Here is a 12,868-nt window from a genome sequence, read left to right as displayed (position 1 = left end):
TCAGAGTGTCATGGCTTCATGAATTGCAGGATACCATGAGCTGAAGTGTTTGAGGCATCTGATCCAGACTGTGGACTGTGCTCCTCAGTGTGGGAATGCCTCCCCTCCCCCCATCACTGTGCTGCCAACCTCCTTTCATGGGCAAATCAGAGTGATGTCAGGGACAGGGTGCACATTCAGGAGGGATGGTGGCCCCCTTCAGACCTACACAGTACTCATGTTGGATTTATATTCCACGAGAAAATATTACTCATTACTGTGGCTGTATTCAGCAAATGCTTCTGGAAAACTGTACACCACATGATCTGTGATGCATTTCCTTGATTCTTCTAAATATTTTCCTGTATCTTCTCCTCACATCTTTACCTTCTGTTTTGAAATACTGAAGTGAGGTGTCTATCATAATGGCTGAGTCACGTATCTGTTGGATCACATTGAAACGTGTCAAATTTTGGGCAGTTCCTATTCTAAAGATTCCCAGGTTTCCTGTAGGTCACCAGAGGTGCCATGTCTGACTAACCCAGTGAAAGTCCATGAAAATAGCCAGACTTTGCAGGTTTATGTAGGAGAGATACAGACAACCAAATCTGATAGTTGGACAGATTGATTGATGCCATTGTTGAAAGCAGCTGATCATTACTTTTCAGACTGTTTTTGCTCTGAAAGAAAAAAACCCCAATGATGTAGCTTTGCCTGTGGCGCTATCCTCACCGTGGGAAAGCAGTAGATGAGTGGGTGCTATAATGAGCTCATGTTAGTTGTCATGCAGACAATGTGATCTCCTCTTGAGGAACCACTACTGGGTTTCTGAGTATATGGACATATGAATTCTTTTATAATCTTTAAAACAAGTGTTTTTACATGTTTGCAATGTGTGCTACTGTCAGTGCTCTACATGTATTATACTTTAAATATAAAAGCCAACTGCTTTTTATGGGAAAAGTAATTAACACAGTTCTTTGCCATGCTCACACAGGCCTTCCACATTATGAAATGCCCACATTTCTTAACCCCAAATGAGTAAATCAAAAGTCAAATGACAAGTTGTTGTATAAAAAAAAAACTTACTTTTATTTCATGACAGAAAACCCACTTTGATAGAACCCTTCAACATCCATAACATATTTTCATCTTAACTTGCATAATGTCCTATTGTGTTGCAGTTCTCTCTTATCTCACATGGAGATATATATATTCTTTATACAGAAACTGTTGCTGACTACAATAATTACTTCTCAAAGAATTCAAAGAACCATGTGTTTAGTCTATTTCCCCCTCTTAAATTTGCCCAGGTTGGCTCCAGTCTTCTTCTTTTTACTCGCTGACCCTTTTACCTCAGGCTCCTAAGAAAAAAGCAAATGGAACAAATTTGTTCAACATTCAGAAAATGACCAAGTATGTACAACACCAACTTGCTCCAAAAGCACAAACAGACAAAAGGCAGGGATTGGAAAAATTCATAATATACAAAATAAAGCAGCCTACTGAATCTGTCAACCTTCTCTTTCTGGTTAAAAAGGTTAAATCCATAATAGATTAAGTGCAATCATCCCATTGCAAACATATAGATGCACTAAAGTGTACCTTCCGTTTAGTGGACAGAGATCCGGTGACGGTGAAGAAAGAGTCCAGCCGTCCCTGTGTGCTGCCCTGTCTGCTCTTCACAATCTTCTTACAGCCGTTACGGATCCTGTCCTCACTGAACGCACAAATAAATTCATCATTTAATAAAAACCTGCATTTATCCTACGTGTAATGTCAATTTCATCAGAAGTATCCTTCAAATATTTTTAAAGCAGAAAAAAGCATATGAAGCAGGAGTTAAAGTAACAAGACAAATGTCCAGGACAAGCTACTATAATGTAGCTCTAAATAAAAATTAAATGTGCACTGAAACTCGTATTATAAAAGGCTGTGTGCTCAGTGACACCTCTATATGACTAACAGTCACACTCAGAGAAGACTACTATGACCTCTCAAAGCCAAAGTGTGCTGGACAAAAATCACGAGACCATCCCAAAGTATTTCACAAGGTCTTTTAAAATAACCAATAAAAACATTAAGACCCCTTGTGTAATCACACTCATACAATTACAGTATCAGGGATGTGGACTGCAGATTTCAAATCCTTTGAAACAGTGAACAGTTTTCTACAATGCTGCTTTGTATTGATTCAGTGTTTCAGAAACCTCTATTTTATCCATCTAACTAGGCATCAACCAGCCAACAGTGCAGCCTAGTGGTCAGATGTTGCATAACCAGTCAGCACCACAACAACTATCACCATGGCTATCAATATCCATCATCAATGAAAGCTCAGTAAGCAAGTGAAGCAGATGAAGAGTGTGCTGATGCTTCACCTGAACTGTTTCTCGTTACACATGAATTGGATCAGGCCCTCCTCGTCCGGCTCGCTCCACTTCAGCTCCACTGAGGAACAGTCCACCACTTCTGGCATCAGAAACAAAGTCCTGGCCTCTTTGTACAGCCAGTCCTCTGGAGCAGGGTGCTTCTGCATGAACACAAGTGACACACACAGTTGGAACCAAAGTCCTTACTTTAACTGGTTAACTACATGACTGTAACAAAGACTAGCTTACACTGGAGTCAGTGTTTTTTAGGATTTCCTCGATGCAGCCATGCTGTCTGATCAGGTCGATGGCTCTCTTAGGCCCGATGCCCTTGATGGTACCGCAGTAGTCACAGCCCAGCAGAATACACAGGTCTATGAACTAGGATGGACCATGAAAAAGAGATATTAATGCAAGACTGAAATATCACTCCTCTTCCTGGTCCAACTGTCTAAACAGATCCAAAGAGCACACAGTTCTGAATACCAGGAAGGGTATTACAGTGAAAAATTTAAAGGGAATGCTGATAAGTTGCTGAATGCTTTAGCAGCACAAGAAAAGCAGAGGAAGTGGTTCCTGAGTCCTACGCCAGATAAAACATGACACCACTGATGCTCCTTCTTTCTCAAGAACAATACCTGTTCATGTGTCAGACCAATGTCCAGCAGGATACGACTAAAGTGGAACTCTTGGATAGGAAGTTTCCTGAAAGAAATGAATTCCTTGATGTATTATCAAGTGCATAAAGGAATACAACTAACTGACAACCATTTGTGTTGTATCACTGGTCATACTGACTCCTCTTCCTGGTCTTGAATATACAGTATACAATTATTCAAAGCTCAAATTGTTTAAAGTAAGAAAGGATGGACATAATAAATATTAGGTTCTTACTAACTCACTGGGACACAAATACAAACAAATAAAATCATAAATAGCAGACTGCATTTTTACAGATATAAGAAATAAGATTTATTTATAGGCTAGGCCTACACAAAAAGCTGCACCAGAACCAAAACATCAAGAAAGCACCCAGTCAACTCCAAACATCTCAGCCAGAAATTAGGGATGTAGGTGCAACATTACTTTGCTTCACTGGCAGTGAGGTGTCTGAGCAAGACACTTGTGCCAAAGGTCAGCCCATCCATATCCTCTGTCGCTGTGGCAAACACCTTCCCTGCTTTAACCAGAGCAGCACAGCTGGCCTCGGCCTCACACGGGGCCTGCAATACAAAACACATTCACACACACCTGCTCTGTACATATGACATGAGGAATAGCACTTCGGCTGAAAGGCATACAGTGGATCAGTCATTTTAAAAAGATTTTTATTGTGTAATTTTAAAGTCAACAATTGTCAGTTATATCTTGGCTTCTGGTGTATCTGAAGTCTATTTTAACAACAAACAGATAACAGCAAAATACTGATTAATGAATGAAAGTGCACCAGGTGAGGTGGGGGTGGGAGGATTTCTCAATTCATGTTAGCAAATGCTGATCTAACCTCAATGTAGGGAACTCCCATCAGGGTCAGCAGCTTCTTGCACTCGTCATTATGTTGCTTGGTGACTTTCACCAGGCGCTTGGTGAATTTGTCAATGTTCTCTTGTTCCCCTGGATTGAGACAAAAAAGATTTTTACAAACCCTACCTTATAAATAAAGCTTATATAAAAAAAACATACTGGTTTACACTGATTTGCTCTCTGTTTGCCCCCATTAACTGGGTTGGGGTTTATGTGAAACATAGCACATTAAATCCAGTCTGGCACCACTCATGACTACACTTAAAGTATGAAAAACATTGACTGTACCCATTTCCTGGGCTTGAGCAAGCAGCTTCTCAGCTTCTGCCCTCCTCTCCCCTCTCTTCTCCAGCTTGGGATAAGGACAACAGCAAACACAGAGTAAGAAAATGAGGAAGCAAGAGACAGATGGTTACAAATAAACAAAACAAAGTTACGATGACCACTCTGTTTGCCCTGCAGGTGATCAAGATTACAGGTAACGTGAAATGAAAATAAATAAAATAAACCACTGACTGCCCTCTTCACAATGACAAAATGCAGGGAGAAAAACACCAGAGGAAGTCCTAACCTCTGCTGACTTGAGCTGTGGGGGCTTTCCATCAAACACATACACGGGTTTGATGCCATGTTCCAGCATGCGGATTGTCCGGTAGAACATTCCCATGAGGTGGCTAAGAAAGAGAGCAGGCAGGTGGAAAAAATGTTTCAGCTTTTTGCCCAGTCTTGAACTTCTTGGTCTAGGATCAAAGAACTACCATCCCTAATATATCAACATCTATGACGTCTTTGTGTGAATTTCAAATGTTTTATTATCAGGACTGTACCTGGTTGTCTCTCCATCTTCATTCTGTAGAACGTTGCCATCCTGTCGCACAGCAATCAGGAACTGGTAGATGCACATGGAGGCATCTATTGCAATTTTCCTGCCTACAGATGTTCAGAAAGCAGTTTGCAAGTTAGTTAGTATTCAGGTATTTACAGTGTGATGTTTGTAATGGTACTGCTATTTTTTCCAGATGTAAGGCCATAAGTTCAAAGAAAGAGAAACTGCAGGAGGCTCATTCAACTTTCATCTGATCCCATTCCTATTTATTATGCAGCTCTCCATCATTGATGTGTAGGAAAAGGGACCTGTAACAGTTACCGAAGTAATTCTTGATGTCTTGTTCTTTAATGGCTCCAGGGGCCTGGTCAGCAATCAGCTTGGCAAGCCCGTGTATTCCCATTGCGATATGTAGTCTGAGAAAAAATTACATGATCTTCATCATTTCTATTTCCATACATCTTGAATTCATAACAGATATTTGAGGCTTAGCATAACGTAGCATTAAGATAACGTACCCCACGCTGATGAACAGGTGAGGAGACAATATAGGACTCGGCTTTAAACGCTGACATTTTGTTTATTTATATATGTGCTGCTTACGATGTCGGACACACACCGATACTTGCTCCTAGCAATTGTGTGCATTTATATGGAAATAAGGTCACATTAAAAGGCAAGTTTTAATGTCTGGGCTGCAGAATATGTCCTTCCAAGTCGTTACCTTTGCAGCACTGAGCAAGGGAAGTGCTGCAAAACTGCGGTTAGCTGAAGGGCTATAGACATATATGATACATCCACTTCCTGTGTAAATGCTTTTAGCTAAAAAATACTATAACATTTCCAACTCTGCGCGCTGAATTTGATTGAAGGATGTAATTGTTTACAACGGACTCACCACCAGTTGACTTCAGTCTGGCTCAATGATCTCAGGCGGGATGATCTGCGCCTGTTTCGCGGGAAATCAAATAGCAGGCATTACTTGTCAATCTATCGAGCGCAGCATCCTCAGAGACGCTAAAGAATTGTGCATCGATAGTGCAGATGTTATTGAGCTGGTCTAAGTTTTAACGAGGAAGTATTGAAAGGGCTTTCTTATTTGATTGGTCACGCAAAGGTTTTTTTTTCGCGTTACTACTGTTTTTTTTAATACTTTATTGAGGTATATGACAGTAGTTATACATAAGTAAATAGAACGGAAACAAGAGGACTATAACATAAGATAAAGAACATAAAAACAAGAACATCGAACATGGAAGCAAACAATGTAAACATGAAACTTTTAGGCCAGGGGGTGACTTAATGGGTTAAGTTAAGTAAAAACATTCAGGGAAGTGGTCACGCAAAGGTAGATAAAAACTAGTCAGAACTACAGTAAGAGCAACATCAGAGCACTACTGTAAGGCACAGGAAAAGGGAACTACGCTCCCCATCACAAACGTAATACATAACACGCTAATTACGCCACCCCTCCCCCAATCAAAAGACTTTTAATTTATTAAAAGGCTAATGCTAGAAACGGTTACACATTAGGTTTAAATGCTAACAGATTCAGAAGAATCTCTTTCTTTTCTATCCTCTCTATCCACGCACCCCAACAAGTCGAGGCAGTATGGCCACCCACCAAAAGCTCGGTGTTGTGTGGAGATCTATTTCCCTATTGAGATGGGCACCCCCTAAAGTTATACTAACCACAGCCACTGGGGGGAGGGCTACGTGAAACAGAGTTTTTAAAATGGGGGAACACATTGGGAGAAAATGCTTTATTGAGGCTGAAGGAAATCCGGTTAATAAAGCAAAAATAAGAGTCGTTCTGGCAGATAACTCGAACAGTTTAAATGTTTTTTTCCGGGGGCGTCAAAGCACAAAAATAAACTATGTTAATTTTTAAATAGCTTACGAAAGGGAAATATTACCCAGTAATGTTGGAGGTGTGGTTAGTATCTCCGCCCACTCCGGAAAACTCCACCCATAATTATTTTTATTTTATTTTTAAGGTGACGTGGAGTTGGAGCGCTTTCTCTGCGCTGGCTCATATGTCAGTAAAATATCCCGTGTACCCGGATGTGAACATGACGAATGTCTGATACGTTGGGATATTGCATCGAGGATTTCGAAGATGTTTAGCTGTAAATCTTTATATTGAGGTCTATCGTCGCCTAGTACGGGAGGAGATCGTCAGGGCCTGGAGTCCGAGTAATCCGGCGGAAACACTGGTTTTGTTGGTTTTGCTGGTTTTGCACTATCAGGACCTCAGTGACTTGACTGGTAGAGCAGATTTAATTTCCTGTCTGTCATATGTATCAGTCATTTGTCGGCTGAACATAGTAAAGCACCGTGTCTCTGTGTTGTTGTTGATTATTTTCACATTAATCTATGAGACGCCTCGGTATAGTCGCGTTTACCTCTTCAGAAAAAGCTAGATAAACAGGATGTGCTCTGCGTTGTGTGGCACTTAAATACTTGTCTTTTTTACCGAAATCACTAGACATCAGCGTAAATGCTCGTTAAAAGCATCTCTACCTTGGTTCTTGTAAGTCTGTGGGTTTAATTGTCCAGCTGATATAACTCTGTGAAATCACTTCTAAAAATTAGAGGGGTCTTAAAAATAAAATGAGTTTTTTGGTGGCTGTGCTGGCACTAAAACTGTCAGAAAGCCCATACGTGCAGCTATGATACTGCTCTGTCATAACAGGAAGAAGGTACACAGATGATCCCCTTCATTCTTGATAACACTGATGAAATAGTTTGTAATCCATCTTAGTTACACAGTGTTTCTCAGTTTATTTAATTATTTTCTGGTGCTTTTGTTAGATCACAGAAGGAGTGACATTGCCTAAAATTCTATATTTATAGTTACTCATATCAGCACTAAATGCCATGGTCATGAGCTTATTAATTGACTTTAGATGACATGCATGCAGTACATCTCAGGACAGACGATTTTCTTTAAATAACAGCTATCCTTCATGAAGGATGAACTGTCCATCTTTGCAACAGGTTTATACAGTGTGGAACAGGCTGCCAGAGGATGATGGCCCTGCACTGCATCTTGGTTCTATGGCTGTTCTCAGGCTGGGCAGTGGGGTACAAGCAGGGGGACAACGTGACTCTCTACGTCAACAAAGTGGGCCCTTATCATAACCCCCAGGAGACATATCACTACTACACCCTGCCTGTATGCAGTCCAGAGAAGGTTAGTCTTTGTTGTGTTTCGCTATGTATTATTGGGCTGTTGTAACAGAGAAATGGGAGATTATTTTGCCATACTGAAGGTAGACACTAATGCCAGGATAACACCAAAGTCTCAATATTTTATAAAAATATTCTGACCCATTCACTTGATTGTGTTGTAGATTTCATTTTAAATGGATTAACTTGCCATTGTACCCATTAATCTACACTCAATAACCCATATTGACAGGGTAAAAAAGCGTTTTTGAAAATTTCTGTAAATTGATTAAAAATAGAAAAGAGAAATCAGAGCCTTTGCTGTGGCACTTGGCGTCATCGTGGTCAGGTGCATCCTGTTTGCTTTAGTTTTCCTTGAGATACAGTATGATTAGACTGAACCATCTGAACTGCCTGGAGCCGTTTAGATAAGTTTCAACAATTTACACCCCATATCAGAACAAAAACAAGCTGTGGCGTCCATGTGAACATCAGCTGGCTAGTATTATCCTTATGGCGAAGCATGCTGGGGTCAGCATCCTGCTACGGAGGTGTTTCTCAGCAACAGAGTCAGGGAGACATGTCAGAATTGAAGGAAGGATGAATGCAGCCAAATAGAGCATGAAGAATACCTGCTGCAGAGTGTAATGACCTGAGACTGGAGTAACGGTTCCCCTTTCAGCACAGCAATGACCTGAAGCATAGAGCTAAGGCGACACTGGAGTGGCTTCAGGACAAGTCTCTGTCTGTCCTTGAGTGGCCCAGATAAAGCACAGACGTAAGTGTCATAGAATATCTGGAGAGACCTGAAGATGGCGGTTCATAGATGCTTCCCAGTATGACAGAGCTTGAGAGGATCTGCCATCAAGAATGGGATAAACTGCCCAAACCCAAGTGTGCAAAGCTTGTAGAGACTTATCCAAGAAGACTGTTGACAAAGGGGTGTCTTGTATAGGGGGCTTGAATATTTTTGTAAATGAAATGTTGAAATTTTTGATTTTTAATACATTTGCAAACATTTTCAAAAACATGTTTTAACTTTGTCATTATCGGTTATTGAGTGTAGACTGATGAGACAAACAGGTAATTTGATCAGTTCAAAGTTAATACTTTCTGAAGTGACTCTGAGATCATTTTAAGAGGTGCCTGGTGCTCCCATAGTACATATGCACACTATGTCACTATTAGAGTTTAGCTGTGGACATTTGTCCCAGGTCTCCTCTTTCCTGTCTCCAACCCAAAAAGGGGTCAAATGAAATGACTCCAAGGTGGCTTTTTGTTTTGTCCATATGTTTTTATATGAGCAGGACTTAGCATTGAATGTACTGTACCTGTGTTTTAGTCTTCAGTCTGCCTGAAGCTGACTCATTGCATTATCTACTGTTTTGAAATCACTTGGTTCAGAATTATTATCATCAGCCAATTCTTTGTTTTGCTTTTTTGCACCCTGTAACTCCTATTGTAACACTTCCTCTTCAGGTGCACCATAAGTCCCTGAGTCTGGGAGAAGTATTAGATGGTGACAGGATGGCAGAGTCATTATATCACATCCAGTTCAGGGAAAATGCAGAGAAAAAAACTCTCTGCCAACTCACTCTTTCAGACAAACAGGTATCCATTTACACACTCTGTATACTACCGGATATCCAGAGGCAGACTTGTAGGACATTTTAACTCTTTGTTAAGTAAATTCATTTAAATTAAAATTATTGTATTTCATAAATTGTTCACTAGACAACTGTGGTCAGTGCAGGATCGTGTTGAATAACCAGTTTCTCATATACTGCAAGATTAAACTTAAATTCAGGATAAAGTATAAATAAATATGTGTTCTGAGTTTGTCACACCATAGGAAAATGTATTCCAGTCGAAAGTGAATGATTAAAAATAGCACTAGGTATATAAAATCAGCTTTCAAAATCATAAAAAATGAGAAGTATTGTCTGCTCTGAAATGTTGGGGGAATGTTGGGTGAAGACGTGAGTGCTTGGGAGTGTGAATGGGCAACTAGTGTGAAAGTGTTTTGAGTGTGCTGCAATGCATAGAAAGGCACTATACAAGCATAAGACCATTGGCCATTACCATTTGCACTGCGAAGGCACAGCTAGCTAGCAGGCTGATGTGATCTGATGTGGTGTCACAGCTGAGAACCTTTCTATGTCAAAACCTGGCTTAGATTCTGGGGCAAAGGAAGATGCATCAGACTAGGTTTATCACAGGTGTTTCATTGAATTAGAGCCACAACACCCAGCAGAAGCTTCACGACTATTTCAGTTAAATAAACATTTAAATCACTGGTAGCTATAGCTTTGGCTGAAACCCATGTGATGTGTGTGTCTTAGGTGGACCAGCTTCGTGAAGCCATTGAGGAGCTGTACTACTTTGAATTTGTCCTGGATGACATTCCAGTCTGGGGGTTTGTGGGATACATAGAGGAGAGTGGCTTCCTGCCTCACAGCCACAAAGTAAACCTTCTCTATTGTGCTTCATTTTTTATTTATTCTTATTGAGTTTTTAACACATTTATCCTTCGTACATCAGTGAAAACATGAAATCACTTGACCAAAACATCATGCGCAAAAGGCCACAGAAGAAGATCAACTTACACAAGCAATAAATAAATACTATGATTGTAAATAATTGAATCTGCAGTCAGCTGCATGATGTATCAAAGTCAAAGTGTTTATTGTCATATGCACAGTAAGTAAACATGTTTCCCAAGTTCTTCCTTTACTGTCCACAAAAAGGAAGAACTTCATATAATGGGTTGATTAAAAAAATCTGACGTGAAGATCTATCCCTGTGCAGCATGCAGGAATTAACAGAGTAGACCTGAACTTTAACAGTCAATTATTGTAGCATACATGGAGGGAAAATACATAACATCAACTTGAATACATCACAAATCATCTCATGTTTCCCTCCAGTAGCATTTCAGATACTGATTTTTTTCCCTACTATGGTTAAAAATAAGGCAGAGGGAAAAAACTGTTTCCACCACGTTCTCCAAAACAGTGGATCAGAGGCCGCCTTTTTTGCATAGACTGCTTATGCTCAGTTCAGTTTATGTCTAGATGGTGATGTTGTGTGTAGCTGACAGTGCTATATGTTGTACTGCATCTCAAAAACTGTATTTGACAAGGGTAATGAAGAGGGTGTGATATATTGTATTGTATGAGAGCCAAAGAGAAAGAGGGACAACACAAATGTTATCTTGACTGCACTCACTGTCATCCTTATCACTCATTTCTCTCTATCTCTGTCTGTCTCTTTCTTCTGTCTTTGTTTCCGCTGCTGCCCCTCTCTCTCCTCTACTAGGTGGGTTTGTGGACTCATCTAGACTTCAACCTTGAGTTTAATGGCGACTCTGTGATCTTCGCTAATGTCTCAGTGAAGGACGTCAAACCTGTTCCCCTGGAGGAGGGGGCAGGTGCAGCAGTGGGTGGAGTCGGGGTGGGTGGAGGCGGCCTGACAGTCACCCACACCTACAGTGTGCACTGGTTTGAGTCTTCTCTGCCTCACAGCCGGAGAGCCGAGCGCCTCAGAGACTACTCATTCTTCCCCAAAACACTGGAGATCCACTGGCTGTCCATTATCAACTCACTGGTGCTGGTGTTGCTGCTGCTGGGCTTCGTCATCATCATCCTCATGCGTGTCCTTAAGAATGACTTCGCCAGGTCAGTTTGCCAAGCAGCTCAAGTGGTTACTTCTGTTCTATTGTATGGGAAATGTCATGTTTTGTCTTTAACATGAATGATTTTACTAAATGAAAGGCAGATAATGCACTTTTAATATAAACCAGCATCACCGTTAGTAATAGTAATGTTTCAAGGTAAAACATAGAGGCTATTAAAATATCTTAAATATATTTATTAGAGGTTTTATTTTTTTTAAGTGCATTAACAGATGTTTTTGCCACTTCATGAACATTGTTGGATGAATACAGAACAAGAATGCAGTTTGTATTTTAAAAGAGCTGGGAGAAGGCAGCCATCAAACCTGAGAGAACTGGAGCAGTTTGCTCAAGAAGTGCCTGTGCTGATATAGAAAACTGTTTCCCCATTGAGATGCGTTTCCCCTAACCTTACGTAATCATAACCACCTCTACAGGAAACACGGTTTTTAACAGGGGGAAACACATCTCAACTTGACAAGTATAGAAGTCTCATTACGAACATGATTGCTGCAGAGTCCATGGGTGGGACGTCTGTCTTAATAAATGATCCAACACAGAACTATACAGAATGCATATCTGCACCATCAAAATTAGTTCCATAATAAAAGATCGTTTTAAACCAAAATCATGTATCACCTAAATGTTTTATTTAAAATTTTTAGATAATTTTGTAAAATATATAGCTACATACAGTGCCTTGCGAAAGTATTCGGCCCCCTTGAACTTTGCGACCTTTTGCCACATTTCAGGCTTCAAACATAAAGATATAAAACTGTAATTTTTTGTGAAGAATCAACAACAAGTGGGACACAATCATGAAGTGGAACGAAATTTATTGGATATTTCAAACTTTTTTAACAAATAAAAAAACTGAAAAATTGGGCGTGCAAAATTATTCAAATCCACATAAGGGATGACGGCAACATTCATAGATCCTGGAATGCACAATGAGGGGCAATGTTCATTCCTATTACAGAGGCCCACTGAAATTTTTTTGAGGAAAAGCTGTGTTAGACTGCATATTGTTTATAGTAAAGTATTTTTATATACAAATATAAAAATGAAAATGTTTCTGGAGTGGGACTTTAATTAATTATAGAAGTTGTGCAGAAGCTGCCCATAGCTCTACACAGTGATCCATGTGTGTACTGTATGTGTTTCTATGCTGCTCCAAATGAGTCTGTTCTGGTTCAACTTGTCTTATTAAATGAGCTTAAAAATAAAGTGACACCTTAGTTATAAAACACTGAGCAGGCTGTAACACACAAGAGTGTGTATTTTTGTGTGAATGCATGATTGATGGAGGCGGAACCCCAGGTT

The 12,868-nt window shown here is 40.1% G+C and overlaps 2 protein-coding genes across 7 annotated transcripts in view; one reads left to right on the top strand and one right to left on the bottom strand.

The window, feature by feature from the left end:
- Positions 1-1,058: 1,058 nt before the first annotated feature.
- On the bottom strand, positions 1,059-6,356 carry fen1 (flap structure-specific endonuclease 1). 4 transcript variants are annotated; one of them, XM_020615295.1, is made up of 13 exons: positions 6,295-6,356; positions 5,600-5,650; positions 5,023-5,117; positions 4,703-4,805; positions 4,447-4,549; positions 4,164-4,227; positions 3,856-3,965; positions 3,438-3,574; positions 2,990-3,056; positions 2,601-2,732; positions 2,361-2,512; positions 1,585-1,699; positions 1,059-1,343 (listed from the first exon to the last, which is right to left on the bottom strand). In XM_020615295.1, exons 3-13 carry the CDS (start codon positions 5,102-5,104, stop codon positions 1,266-1,268), a joined length of 1,143 nt encoding a protein of 380 aa, XP_020470951.1. In that variant the 5' UTR covers positions 5,105-5,117; positions 5,600-5,650; positions 6,295-6,356; the 3' UTR covers positions 1,059-1,265. The 4 variants fall into 4 exon arrangements, with proteins under 4 accessions (XP_020470951.1, XP_020470952.1, XP_020470950.1 ...); XM_020615296.1 differs by having other exon boundaries at positions 6,326-6,344; XM_020615294.1 differs by lacking the exon at positions 6,295-6,356 and having other exon boundaries at positions 5,600-5,755.
- Positions 6,357-6,664: 308 nt separating this feature from the next.
- tm9sf1 (transmembrane 9 superfamily member 1) overlaps positions 6,665-12,868 on the top strand; it is a 10,914-nt gene continuing 4,710 nt past the window's right edge. The window contains exons 1-5 of one of the 3 annotated variants that reach the window (XM_020615291.1): positions 6,665-6,969; positions 7,702-7,897; positions 9,352-9,483; positions 10,215-10,337; positions 11,191-11,549. In XM_020615291.1, the coding sequence (XP_020470947.1) occupies positions 7,733-7,897; positions 9,352-9,483; positions 10,215-10,337; positions 11,191-11,549 (779 nt within the window). In that variant the 5' untranslated portion in view covers positions 6,665-6,969; positions 7,702-7,732. The other 2 variants (XM_020615289.1, XM_020615290.1) reach the window with 2 other exon arrangements.

This window comes from Monopterus albus, unplaced genomic scaffold, assembly GCF_001952655.1.
Source record: "Monopterus albus unplaced genomic scaffold, M_albus_1.0 scaffold162.1, whole genome shotgun sequence".
NCBI lineage: Eukaryota > Metazoa > Chordata > Actinopteri > Synbranchiformes > Synbranchidae > Monopterus > Monopterus albus.
Note: the sequence above shows the minus strand (reverse complement) of the source record. Positions and strands in the feature narration are given on the sequence as shown.